We start from the raw sequence: 14,491 nt of genomic DNA, 5'->3' as shown, positions 1-14,491 counted from the left end.
TTACACCTGACAGAGCCCTTCAAGCCTGAAAATCAGTTCTTTTGGAAAGTCCCAGTGTGGATTCTGGTAACAGTGTTGTAAAGCTAGAGTATTTCTTTAATTTTTTTTTTTCATGCCTGTGCATCTATAAATATAAAAGGACCCACAGTATAAACAAGCAATAGTTTCAGGCATATATTCAAGTCAGAAAACTCTTTAAATGCATTTTGATTATACCTGTGTTCATTTTGCCTATTCATATGTTCACATGCACTCTCCATCTCTGAAATTCCTAATGATAACTTCAGTCTGCATTTATCTTTCCAACAGCAAACTTTTCCCAATTTTTCAATAAAATTTCAGCTCTCAGTGCCGCACAAATATTAGGCAAGCTGTTCCAGTGTTCAAATGCAGCAGTAAAAATATTTCATTCCCACATGTCTAATAAATGCACACCAGGTTGCACCCTCCAGGCACCAACAAAACCTGCAGGACTCTCTCAGTGACTGCCTGTGAGGGAAATCCCTGCTGGGCACACTGCTCACTATGTGTAAATCACAGCAGAAACCCACGTGCACTACTCACGCACCATTTTTTCTCTCTCCAGCTCCAAACTGAAGCGATCTTGCAATTCAACTTGAGTCTGAAGCCTTTTCTTTTCTTCCTCAGCAGCACGAGCAGCTGCTGCTTCCAGTTGCTGGAAAAGAGGGGCAGGGGGAGAAAAGAAGAAGGAAAAAACAAGTGTCAAAACTAAAGCATTTGGATGGAATTTTATTTAACAATTTTGGGCTTTAACAAAAACAGAGGAAACCTTCAAGAAGCATTAAGGCACCAGATTTCTGTATTTTTTTATGTCCATGGCTATTCTCAATCTCTAAATATAATTTTGAGTCTTGTTATTTGTCAGACAATTTTAAACTGTACTTAAATTTTACCAATGAAAAGTCAATTACTGGACTTCTTCCAAGTTTCCTTTGCATCCTGCTTTGCACGATTGATGACAGAAATCCCTGTAGTTCCTTCTCTATCTCATAGGGGACAGACAACCACATCCCAGGCAGGGCTGCACAGGAGTTCCAACATGCCAGCACACACAGAGCCCATAGAGGAACAGAAGTGAGAAGTACTAAATTGCCATGGGAAAGCAGAAGTGCTGCAGACTTTGACAATAATACACGATTGTGCTATTGTGAATCACATCCCTTTAACATCCCCATGTGTCCATGTAAGGTAAATAAAATTCTAGTTAATCATCATCACTTGGAATCAGGGGGAAATTTAGCCTAGTCAGAGCTAAGGCCTAGGAAACAGCTGCTGGTACCTTCAGATCTTTTTTGCAAATTATTTACCTTTTCTTGCATCTGATTTCACAAATAAATAAAGATATTTGTCACAGGTTTTCCTTTCCTCAAGATCTCAATAGCAAGTATGTTTAGACCACGTGGAAGGTTATAAATGCACAAGTACCAGCCAAAGCTTTAACAGTACTGAAAACAAAATCATTCTGTCATGGAATTTTCCTAAGAAAGAAACTTCTCTGATGCTTTGGAGGAAACAAAGAAAGCACCTGTCTTTCATAAAACCTGGGATGCTGAAATTGCTCCCACAGACTTTCAGTAAGAGCAGGATGCCCACCTTCAACATTTTTTGGAAATGTTTAAACCACCTTCCCTCACACAACCTGGATGATCTAATGAGATGGCTACATGATTGTAACTGCCAAGCTGAAACTTTCATCCATTCAAGTAAGTGCCTGTGCTATCACTCCTGTCTGAATTAGATGGGAGGAAGGGAAGGAGCAAGCTCTTAGCTTGTTTCTAAGCTGCAGAAGACAGTACAGAGCTGCTTTCCTTTGCCTGACTGATGCCAGTCTTTTAGAAGTGTTCCTCCTCCCCTGCCAGACCGGCTCAAAGCATGTCACTGTAATAAACCCAAGATGCCTATTCCAGTGACATTTTCTTTTGGTTTCCTTCCCTGCTTTGAAATGAACCAAACAAACACTGCCAGCCCGGAGCCAAGGGCGAACGTGCCGAGTCACAGGCGGGGGCGGGTGCTCGGCGTCTGCCAGAGCGCGCAACTAGAAAATACACTTTGTGTCCACTCGTTATCAGCAGCTTCCTGCTGAATGCACCTCAGAGGACACCAGGTCCTGGCAGGTAAGTTACTGGCAACAGCTACGCAGCTTAGGGGAAAGTCCCAAATGCTGGGGGCCGGAGGAAGGGGGGCTCAACAGGGACACACCATTCCAGCAGTGGTTAGTTAGCGCGTGGTCTCTGAAGCCCATGCAAGACCCCCAGTCGAAACAGAAAGGGGGCACAAGTCTCATGCATGCTCTTTTGGCAAGGAGCACTTACCTTTCAGGCTGTTTGATGTCCGTATCGCAAAATTCCGTTAAAAATACGAAAAAAACCCACTTTTAGACAAAGGCTCTTATTCTTCTGAAATTTTTTACTGCAGGAGCTATCAAAGTACAAACCAGGCTCAGAGTGCACTTTGGCAGATGCTGTCTAAGTGGTGGCTCACTGCCACTAGCAGCAGACCTAACACTAAGCCTTCCAGAACAATTCAGTTTCCTGAGACATTTACAAAGCCTTTTCCTTGAAAAACATTTTTCTAACTAATCAAACACTTTAAGTTCCTCCAACACAGTACCTCCCCTCTGATTCCGCTTAGTCAAAGTGCAATAGTTCATGTCAGAGACTAAACCACTCTCCTTGTTCACCTATTCCACTTCAAAAGATGCTTCTTGCCACAACTGTCTCTAATTTACATTGTGATCTTACAAAACTCCCTGGAGCCTGTCAACAGCCTTTGGGGTTTCTCTCATGTCATCTTCCCCCTAACTTTTTTCTCAACAATGTAAACTCAACACCTGTGATCTCTAACAGGTACAGCACTTACCTGTAACCTGCAGTAACACAGGCTGTCCTTTAAACCATTTTGGACCTTAAACCCATGATAGAACATAGGTGCTAAAAGTAAATTAGAAAATGGCTTTCCACTGTCAGACTCCATTTAAGACAGAGTAATAGGTACATCAGTACTGTCTGTGCAAGGTTAGTTAGAAAAAGACCAATTTCTCCTCATCACAAATTGTGACTTACTGACAAGACTTTTAGAGAGATTCATTTTGGAGACTTCATTTGCTTTCTAGACTGAGCACCTTTAACATGCTCTCACAATATTAATAGCCACAAAGATCATTAAAATATTTTTCTAATCAAGGGCTAAAATTAATATTTCTCACTGACTTAAGCACCAATTCAGGCTTGTCCTAAATGGGAATGCAAAAAAATCAAATGAAGAGTTTTTTCCTTCACTGCCTTCCTAAACTTAGAACAAGCACAAAGCAAGGACCTGGAGAGCTCTGGCAGCAGGGACTCAGCACATGAAACACTATGCAGCGGCAGGGAGGGAGGCATTTGGCAGCATCCTAAGGTATTTTCAAGGCACACTCCTCATTAAAAGGTATCACAGCAATAAAAGCCATAGTAACATGTCTTCAAAAGACAGAAGCTATGTCTGGGCACAAGTCAAGTCCCTGTACCAGTTGTTCCAAAGTACAAAGAGATATTGGCATGTCCAATCTACTGTTAGTGTGCAGCCACAGCAAAGGCACCGTGGGGCTCCTGACAGTCGTTAGACCAAAGAGCATATAGAGAAACAGGCATCTCTACAAGGGAGATGCTATACCCAGCAAGTCCTCTGCTAATATGCCCAGACTTCCAGTCCAGTCGTCAGGCTTTCAGAAGTCAATCCAGCTTTTATAAGGAACACGCATTTATGCAGCTTATGAATAGTGGCTATGTGCCTCAGCTCTATAAATCCCTCCCAATCTCTAATAAGTTATGCCTGTACATACTCACAAAATCACTTTGCATCTTTGGAATCCCTGTAAATAAGATTTATATCTCTGGAAACTACATCTGTGTGAAGAGAAGAGTTCCCACACCATGAAATTCATTTAACAGAACTTTAGAAAAACTATGTAAGAAAATCTTGATGGAAAGCCCCAAGTTTGACAGACATGTCTGACAGAAAAAAAAAACACCACCGAAAAGCCCCCAAAAGTAACTGAAAATACTACTCTCTTTAGTCCCAAACACCGCCCTGCAGCTGGGTTGGGGTTTTTTTAACACTAGCTTCACAATACACTCACAAGTTACAGGGGACAAGGCTGGGCCATGTGAGTTATGCCAAGCCTGCTGACAGCCCTCAGCAGCTGCTGTGGTCTGTGCTGAAGGTGCTGCTGCAGGCTCAAGCAGCAGGTCTGCTTGCTTGGGAGGTGATGCCAGCACAAGCTCACCCCCTCTGAAGGCACTCGCTGGTGTGTCTGAGCACCTCAACACCTGAACAGGGACTAGGCACCTAATCAGACTTCAAGCAGCCCAGCCCCACCTCTGAAACTGAGCTTAAAGGTTTGCAGCTCCCGCTCCCACCTTTCGCACTGTCTCCAGTTCCTTCTGCTTGTTCTCATTGGCTGTCTGCAGTTCCTTCATCTGCCGCTCCAGCTCTTCCTGCTCAGCTAACAGCTTCTGGCGCAACTCTTTGCGCTTCTGGCGTGCTTCTTTGTGGGGTGGAGGGCTCCCCGCTCTCAGCAGGTTGACAGTGGTCTGTATAGCTGGAGAGGAGCGTGCAAGACCAAGGGAGAGGAAGAGAGCACCAGTAAATGCTTAGCTTTCTGGACAGCCTCAGTGAATGAGCAGTTGGGGTGTCGTGTTGTTTGGGGGGTTCGTTAATGTATTTTTAAACAAGAAATAGCTGCTGTTATTTCTCCTAATTCGTACCAGGCTATGCATTATGCATTATGCCAGTTCCAATACTGATTTCTAACAGGCCACACGATTCACTCTTACACCTAGCTAAAAAAAACTTATCAAACCCACCCCCCAAAGCCCCCCACCAAACTAACATCCACCCAACACTTAAAGCTTTCTTACGACCTAAATTCAGTGACTAATCAAGCAGTAAGATGTTATCTAACATGCACATCCCATAACTTCCTTAGAACCATATCTTAAACTCTTCATTCTTGCTGCTACTCCAAGGCACAACTTTCTCCAGTAAGAAAGTAGCTCTCATTCACTTATATTCAGCCAGGAAATATTCAGAGAGCGACTACAACTGTGAGGAAGAGATCTCCTTCTGGAACTAAGTAATCATTTGTCCTACATCAGACTTTGGTGCAATTTAACACGTTTTACGTAAAGAGGGAAGAAGAGGGAAGTGCAAATGTGTTTTGGGTTTGTGTGGCAAAGTTGGGGAGGAAAGGAGTGGCTTCTACAAGAAGCTGCTGGAAGCTGCTTCTGCTGGGTCTGACAGAGCCAGTCCCAGCTGGCTCAAGGACAAACCCAAATACTTAAATGCTGTACAAACTTCAATGGCACTGGCAACACAGGGCTTGCAAGGCCTTCTAACTTGCTCTGCAAGAGATGCATGCAACTATCACTCAGCACATGTGTGGGAAGGTCTCACAGGAGTCCCTTCACTGTGGGAAGCCCCAGTTCCCAGCCTTACCCTCAGCTCACCAAACCACACTATTTCAAGCAAAACTGCAAAACAAAGACAGCACGTTGTGATGCCCAAATAAACATGCTCTCCCTCTCTCCCCAAGAGCAACAATTTACAATGTATTCCCCTTCCCTCCCCCATCCCTAGAAGTACAGCCAATACAGAAGCAGCAAACAACAATACCCATTTTGGTTATGGCTGCCTAAATTGAGGCACCACAATGAGGGAAACCAATTCCCCTTTGCAGACCCTTAGCTCTTCCTGACTCTCAAGCTCTCTAAAGATCTTTTCCGTGTGCCCAAAACAGAGACATTGAAAATCACAAGACCAAGAATTTCAAATTTGAGTAAAACACAGTTGTAAGACTTCAGCTTACCTGAACCTTCACATAACCTTTCAGATTTCTGAAACCTCACCTTGAATCCACTCCTGCTTCTTCTTTTTATCTGAGGCACTGATCTCAAAGCTTTTATCAAGACATTTTATGAGAAAAAGGCATTTCTTTCCATCTTTATCTGGCAAGGCCTAGAATGGGTAACAAAAGGATTGGTTTTGCAAACACACTGAAATCAAGTTAGACTGTCAAGCCCCATGTATGCAGTTCTCTATTACAGAGCTACAAATAGCAGCACTAAGAACTGGGTTTATATGAAGGGGAAAAAAGCTCTGTTTATGAAAGACATCAGGAATCAGTCCCAGACATACAGAAATAATCAATGCTTAAGAGACATTGAAAGTTTTTAGCATGTGGGTTTTTCCTTACCTCCACACAACAGTTACCATCCAGTATGATGTCTCCCTTCTTGTCCTTTAAATCTTCACTTACATAGTAGGAAATAATATTGGGTTTTAGCACAAACCATCGTTCTGTCCAATTTTTCCTTTTGTGGCCTTTTTTCAACATATAACCCTGTAAAAAGCAACAGATCAGATGAAATACCCAGCCTCTGTTGAACCATCTGGTCTTTTGGTAATGTGGCTTAGAGACTCAAAGGAGCACACAGAAAACCTTGCTTGAGGCCCTATACACTTCTTCTACGTGCTTCCATTCCTAGCACCAGCGCGCCACTAACTGCCCACGAGAAACTACTCACTGTTCTGTCATCCAGTTTTTGAATAACTGGGCTACCTGAAGAACTGAACAATTATTATGTCATTACTATGACTCTTCAGTCCTCTTTGGTGACTCTTTACTTTTCTTCAGCCATGTGCCATCACCAAGACTCCCCTGTGTGGTTTTCTGACAGCCGTTACTCAGAACGAGCCCCGTGTGGATGCAGGCCCCAGGGACAGGTGTGGGCTGGTACCCACACACCGTACATCCAGCCTGCTGCAGCACATTGCCAGGGACAAAGCAGAAGTACCTCAGTCCCGGGAGCGGCTCTACCCTGCCAGCACACCCATTCAGCTGCACTCCACTGAAGAAGTGATCTCACATCGGATTCCTGGGCAAGTATGTTTGAGAAATTGATAACAGAACCACACTCCTGGAATTTTTATTGGATGGGGTATAGGAACACTGGTGAAGCCTGGATTTTCCCTGAAAGGAACATAGAGTTTTACCTGGATTTAAATAATGCCAAGATTTCACTCACGGTATTTATTTTCCTCCAGAGATGATCCAGTCAACTCCTGATATGAGAAAAACACTTGCAGGCTTTAACAGGCTATTCTAAAAGGTGGGCAAGAAGCCCATAATTTGCCATTGAGCTTATGCAAACAAAAGATTAGGAAAATATAATCTTCTGTAATGACAATAAATAGGGCTAATATCACAATCCAATCACCTGATTTTGCCTCTATCCAATATTAACATATCTAAAATATAAGCAGTGATACTAAGTGCATCCTGTTATACATTAATGCATAACGTTATACTTTATCCAGTGTGGATATGGCAATCCAAAAACCATCTCATGGAAAAGGGTGCAGAGAGAATGATATAGTAATTGGTCCTTCTTTCAGGCATTTGATTCTTAATAATCACATTAGGGGCACTAATGTGTGCTAGCTGAGTTTCAGCTACACCAGCCATTTCTGAAGCTACATTCCCCAATTACTTTTTGTCTGAAAAGAAACTTCAGGAAAAAATCACATGATAGTTGAAACTAAAACTCCTCCACCAATATATCTAATCTATGAACAAGCCATACAGCAAGCACTGTACTGTAAGTATTCCAGATTAAGAGGATGGAAATGTTGGAAAGGGTACCAAGGAACATTCTTCTGTAATGCCTTTTAGCTATAGCAATTTTGGATGCAAGCAAACAAATAAACAAATGTGCTGTGGCATATTGAAGCCAAAGGTATCTGTCTCTCTGTACCGGTCTGATGGGAAAAGACGCTCAGGACAGTTGGAGAAGCTCTTCTGTTTAGAAAAACAAACCCACCAAACTAGAAACAACCTCCCTACACATACCGTTTTATCTGTGCTCAGCTTTTCCAGACAGTTAAATGTGGCCTGAGCCAAGGCCATGCCTATTCCCCTGTGCCATCCCACCCCCTTGCTCCTAAACAGGAATGCACAGAGAAACAGCTTTGTTTGCCGCCTCCATACTGAAATCCAAGGTCTGGGTGGTCGCGAGGGCATATGAAGGACTCCTGAAGCTTCACTTTCATGTACTGCATAGTCTGAGTCATAACCAGGTGTTTCTCCCCTTCCTGACACATGAATTTGCTTTCAAAGCCGAGACAGACTGGTATCCTCCCCTCAGACTTCTGCACAATCTGTATCTCTTATTTCAGTGCATGGGGTGCTTCTCACTTTCCCAGAGCCCAGCAATAGCTCCTGGGGATCTCCTCGCGCCAACTACCGCACGAACCCCACGCGCTTCAGAAGCCTGCAGGTCACAGGTGTAACTATCACCACTAACCTCCGTAAGCCTTGGAGATCCAGGGTAAGAGTACAATAAAAGGTGCAGTATGACACTTGGCTACAATATGGTGTGTCATTCATACCTTGAAGTAATCACATACAGCAATTCTGGACAATTCTGTGAATCAACAAGGTGGCAGGGTACAAGCTGTGACCCACCCAGACATCTCTATGTTACACGTGGAAAACTCCATTTTCCATTAGGCCAGTGACTGTGCAGGAGGCACTGGGCCAAATCTTGACATAAACTATTTTTAAGTGTCAAGGAACCATTCAAAGGCACTCAGACATCCTTGAGAAAGAGGCCCAGCCACCAAAAGAGGAAAGAAAGGAGACAGTTTTTTTAATTTAAAAAAGAAGAGGGGGGAGCGGGGGGAAGTTGGGAAGAAAAGAGGCACAATGCAGTACAAAAACTGACATCAGATTTCCTCAAAAGTTTCAAGTGGAAGGACTGACCTGACACTGGTCATTTTATTTTCATGGTATTAAACAGCAGAATGACTTAATTTTGCCCTGAACTGACTCTGTGTGTGTGTTGTATCCAGCCCTAACCTCCAACAGGCAACCAGCAGTTAACAAAAATAGATTTTTGCATTGTTCTGTGGATATTCTGAAAGAATTTCCTGTGCCAAGACCTTCTGATGATTTCTTCAGAATAGCTTAGGAAAGCCTGCCAAGAAAGCCTTTGTTTCTCTCCTCACCAAGAAATCAAAGATGAAAAAAGTTCCATGTCAGGTAAAAGTCAATTTTAAACGACTCTAGGTAAGCTGTGCTGTGAGCCCTCAGGTCCCTGTGATATTTATACTTCCCAAGAAAGAAATGCATTTTTTAAAACCATTCCTAAACTGATAATCCAGCCACTGGAAATCTGAAGAAACTGAAGGGTGACAGAAGTTTGCTGAGAATGTAAGTGTCAGCATGACTTCTTGTCTTTCTGTACAGGTAAACATGTAACTTTCTAAGCAGAACAAGAAGACTGCAAGCTCTGTGGCTCTTCTACACCTTTTTACCTTGTTGAATCAAGCAACTCAGAAGCAGACCTTCTGGCTGGAGCAATACTTTCCTCCAGACCCTCTTGTTTGAATACGCAGCTTACCACCAGCACAACTTCTATTTGCTACAACGTAACTGAAACTAGAACACTTTCAAAGATCGCAGCAGGGGGTTAAGAACTGACAGCCTGTTGCAGCTATTCTGTCAGCTAACAAACAGCTGATAAGGCCTTAGCTCAAGTCAGGGCACTTTTACTTTCTATCAACACCCTCTCCCAATAAGCAACTCAGTCATAATACCACAACAGTTACAATCTCAACATCAGTGCAATTTCTCTTTTACACAAATAAGCTCATATTAAAGAACCCTTTCAACCTCTAAGTAAATAACCTTATTTCCCCCTGCTCATTACCCATCAAGCAAAGAAATTTCAGTATAAGTTGAACATTTTCAAATCATGTAATAAACTGTTCCCCTTTAAAACAGTAGTTCTCTGTATTTCTTACCTGTTTGAGTACATCTAATATGAGCTCATTAAAGACTTCATTGATTGCCATAGACACCGTCTGCCGGTCCATCCCTTTACTAAACTGCCCGCTTCCGATCAGGTCGATCAGCTCCCACGCAGAAAGTCCTTCTCGACTGGTGTTCAGAGCGATCTTATAATGGTCAAACTGCTCTTGCTGCCAGCCTGCTCCCATTGCTTCGGTGAGTTTTTTAAGTAAATACTCAATCTGTACAGAAACACAAACAGAAACCAATCATTTTCCGCAGCCACAGAAATCAAATGTTTCGAAGCTGTAAACCAAGCTTCGCTGCAAACCACACTAGATTCCTACACTCACATGTAGGCCCTCAGATGTAGGGGGTTTAATTAGCAAAGACTTTAGACTCTTCTCTCAACTGAGCTGCCGACTGCCAAGCCCATCCTGCTGCTATTCTCTTCACAGCAAAGAACCAAAGAATTGAACCTGACAGCCTCTCTTAATGTTTCAGATTCCTACAGAACACAAGGGACCTTTCCTGCAACAGCTTCCAACATGTGATGACTGAAGTGTGAGACAGCAAGAAGTTTCAAACAGTGTTCTTGTAAGATGAAAAGCAAGCGAACTAGAAAGATGAAGAAAAGATGGCAGTTTGGACAAGCAATGCAATGAGAAATTACCAAGGTATGATCACATATCTTTGTCTTCACCTGACCCCTCTTTTCTACCTCTCAAGCACTCCATCACTGCATATAATCTTGTCAGATGTACCAAGAGAAGAAGACAAGATTTTTTGTATCCACTTTCATTGTTTCCAAAATAAACTCTCCTTTTCCTTTAATCTTTCATCATTCTGTAACACTCCCATACATGGTACTAACACTAATAATACTAGTAAAAATAAACACAATGAAAAAGAGGGAAAGAAGGACAGGTTTCTTCTCTTGTCTTTTTTGTTATTTTTAAACTTATTTTAAATTAGTTTGCTGTGTTTTACACTAAGCTCACCTACAGCCTTGAGTATGTCTAAAATGCTTTCAGTGGTTCTTTCAACAAGGTAATTGGTGAACTCCTACAAAGACCAGTACAGAACAAAGTAAAACCATGCTTCCACATTTCTGTGATTGAAGTCATAGGATACCAATCACAGCATTTAACAGAGTTTTGAACACAGACCAAGCTCATATGGCCTTCACTATTCTGGGTAGGGTTCACTGTGTTTCCTCACCAGCTTCATGGGGAACTCACCTGCCTTCAGCTACCAGGCAAGGCAGCCAGTAAAGCCACCTGTGCCCTCGCGAATGTGGAAGGCTGGGCAGAGAGGGTGCCCAGCACCCTCCTGCACCTGCCCACCACAGGCACAGGGCAGCACCAGCTTCCCCAGGGGCTGACCTTCTATCCAGTCTCCAGCAGGCCAGCACAGAACCCCTGGTAGGCTCCTCCAGGCTCCCCACTTCTCTATGGGGTGGGGAGGGAAAGCACCACAATCCTTCCAGGTTCAGTCTGTGCATGTGGCAATACAGAGTTTTCTTTGCGTGCTGCTCTTCTGCAGGTTAGTCCTTCTCAGGACAGTCTGCTCCACTTTCAGTGCACCTATTTTAGGTGTGGTTTTGAAAACAGTGACTCAGAAGGCTGAATTTCATTATAAAAAATGATTAATGTGTACATACAGCATGAACATGCCTCACTGAAAAGTCGTGGAAACCTAATGATTTCCAGGACTTCCTTTTCTAATCACCAGTGCTGGTTCACCTCTCTTCCTCAGCACTGCTTGAAAAGCCAACACAGTTTCTCCTAGAGGTACAAAAAACCCTGTCTCAGAAATCCAGAGCATGTTTCACCACAGAATAAATTATTTTTCCAGCTACAGCTCAGAGTCACCTTTCAGCTGGTCTAACAGGCTTTTGAGCACCCAGCAGTCTCTGTGTAAGACCTTTGGGAGTACAAAAAAATAAAGAAGTGGGGTTTCTTTCCCCACACATTTCACCACAAGGACTCCCAAGCTTCAAGGTTTTGATGCAGCATATACGTTAATTTTGTGGCTGCTGCTTCTCCCTCTTGCAACTGGTACAGGCAAATCCCTTCCTTTCCCTCACATCTGTGAACAAGAAACACACAAGCGTGAAGAACACCACACTCACCTGGCAAAGCAGTAATTTAATTCACCCTACAGATGGGTGGACTTTTCTCACTATTTCAGCTCAGTAACTGTTTTTGCAGACCCTACTCCAGTAGCTCGTGAACTAATGCAAAATGAGGAAGCTACTGAAACCTGCTGCTCTGTCTAGAGGAATGTTATCGCTCCGCTGCATGAGCAGGAAGCGCATCTCCCTCTGAGATGTAGCTGTCAGGTCCTCCTGGTAAACACGGTCTTAAAACAGGCTAGCCAGGCACGGAATACACCTCCAGGGTGGATACAGGAGTGGTAGAGAGCAGTGCTTTTCATTTCAGCTTCACTGAGTAAGGCATTTAAGTATTTTTAGTTCCCCACGCAATTCTTACTAGCAAAGATGCGATGTGAACAAAGGCCTCTGCAAAAGTGGCATTCAAGCTGAAGCGAAGCGCAACTCACAGGGGGCAAAATGTGGACGGCAATGAGCAAAGACAGCTTTCAGCCCTGTGCTGTGCCCATCTACGCTCTGTGGAGAGCACCCCCGAGGAGGGCACGCGCGCCTCACGCTCCCCGTGCAGGCTGCACGAGGGTGGCAGAGGCCTCCTGCTGCCGCTGCGCCAGGGCTCTGCTGCCACGTTCTACGCGGCTCGCGGCCGACTGGCTCCAGGCACAGCTCCAAAGAGCTGAAGTTCGTTGTCACATGATGGCAAGGAAATTTTAGCAAGCCCTACCAAGCAACCCACATCTAACTTTTACTAGATTTCTGCAAAATTCAGTAGCTGCTTTCTTTTAAAAGCTTTAAAATACACTGTGCTGATTTTCACTCCTTAAGTCAAAAACTTTAATCCAAGGCTTTTGAGCATCAACTGCCATAAATCCTCAGCATTCAGCTAAGGGCAGGAAGCAGCTTACTTCCTACTGCAGGCAAGTTTTACAGAGGAAAATGCCAAAAACAAAACACCAACCCAAAAAAGCCCTTCACAGCATGTGAAAACAGTAGCACTGTGAACTTGTTTCAAAATGAACCCCCCTAAAACTTGAATTTGAGGAGCGATGTGAGCTCTGGCATCAGTGCAGGAGTAACATGCCCCCCCATGCCACTCAGCTCAGTCCCTCCCAGCAGCACCAGTTCTAAACAATGATCCTGTATTTTAGTTGAAAGGAAAGCTAAAATAGCCAAGGCTTAACTAGGTAGATAATATACCTGCCAAAATGCTATACAGTAATTAAAAGAAACCTCCAACATTCAAACTTAATGCACTTTAAAATATCTCGTTCCAAGATTTCACAACTTTCATTTTTTACACTGGTTTGTTTTGGTTTTTTTTTACACTGCTTGAGGCATGCAGGTCTCCAGTTCATTTGGTTAACGATCCCAGAGCACTGGGACTTACTTCCAGACAGAGGGACATACACACAAAACCAAAAAAACCCCACAAAACCAAAAAAACCAAACCCACATAGTGCAATAGCTTTTTTCACTTTTTTGCTCAAACCATATGAACAAAATGTCTATCAAACTACTGGTCTGGAAAAGAAGCAATGCAAAACTCTTGGCTTGCATACATTATCATGCAATGCAAAACTACGTCAACATAACCCTTCCCTTAATATAACTTGTATGAATTTTACCTTATTCTGATTATTAGAACAAATTTAAACATTTAAGTCTGCCAACCCCCCCCATTTTTAAGTCATTAACACGACCACAAATCCCACTAAAGTACATAAAATATCTCATTATTTTAAAATACATTAACTTGTCTTAACTGAATAAAGAACCTGTGCATATTGCAATTTAATTTCTAAAAAAAACCCCAAAACAACAACAACAAAAATAATCAAGCTTTCTTTTGCATTCAGGTAAGTACACAGCTAACCAAAAGCACCTGAAAAATATACCTTTATATATATATATCTGCTTAAGGGCAACAGTGAGTGTTGGGGTGGGGTATAAGTATGGAACAGTGCAAGACAAATGTAAAGAAGTTGGATCTGGTAAGTGTGGAAGCAAAGAGACCATTCATTATGTGCTCAAATGAGGAACTTCAGAGTGCTAACGACATTTCCCTTCCCCTCCTCCACAGAAAGCCATGTCAACTCAGCAAATAACTGACAGATTAGGTCTACTGGCTCAAACTTAACCTACTCTTGTGGTTAAAAAGTGTCGAAAAGCAAACATGAAGCAAAGTGTGCTGCTGTTCTGACCAGACCTTACTCACTTTCAGATATGGATACAAAAACACAAGAGGGTTGCTAGCGCTACCTATCCCAGCACAGACCAACTGGCCCCACAGTATGAAAAACAGTTTCCACCTCAAATCAACAAAACCTTTCTGCAGAGAATTTTGCCAAGAAAAAGCAAAAATATCAAGAACAGAGGCTCTTTAACATGAGTTATGCAGCCTGTTTGGTATTCTTTCAAGAGGCAATTTCTTCTCCCATGTTTCAAAACTTATTTGCTTTGCTTTTCCAGGTATTCCTGGCACTAACCTCTATGGGGAATGAAGATGGTTCACATATTTTTCTGATATA

General features: G+C 43.0%; 1 protein-coding gene across 2 annotated transcripts in view; it reads right to left on the bottom strand.

The window, feature by feature from the left end:
• Positions 1–14,491, bottom strand: part of SWAP70 (switching B cell complex subunit SWAP70) — a gene marked incomplete at its 5' end in the record, with an annotated part of 37,852 nt that overhangs the window by 4,432 nt on the left and 18,929 nt on the right. For both annotated transcript variants that reach the window (XM_084262961.1, XM_084262962.1), the window contains 5 exons: positions 569–676; positions 4,419–4,600; positions 5,907–6,015; positions 6,254–6,400; positions 9,865–10,092. In XM_084262961.1, the coding sequence (XP_084119087.1) occupies positions 569–676; positions 4,419–4,600; positions 5,907–6,015; positions 6,254–6,400; positions 9,865–10,092 (774 nt within the window). The remainder of the gene's footprint in view (positions 1–568; positions 677–4,418; positions 4,601–5,906; positions 6,016–6,253; positions 6,401–9,864; positions 10,093–14,491) is intronic.

Source organism: Gallinula chloropus (assembly GCF_964237585.1).
Source record: "Gallinula chloropus genome assembly, chromosome: 4".
Taxonomy (NCBI): domain Eukaryota; kingdom Metazoa; phylum Chordata; class Aves; order Gruiformes; family Rallidae; genus Gallinula; species Gallinula chloropus.
Note: the sequence above shows the minus strand (reverse complement) of the source record. Positions and strands in the feature narration are given on the sequence as shown.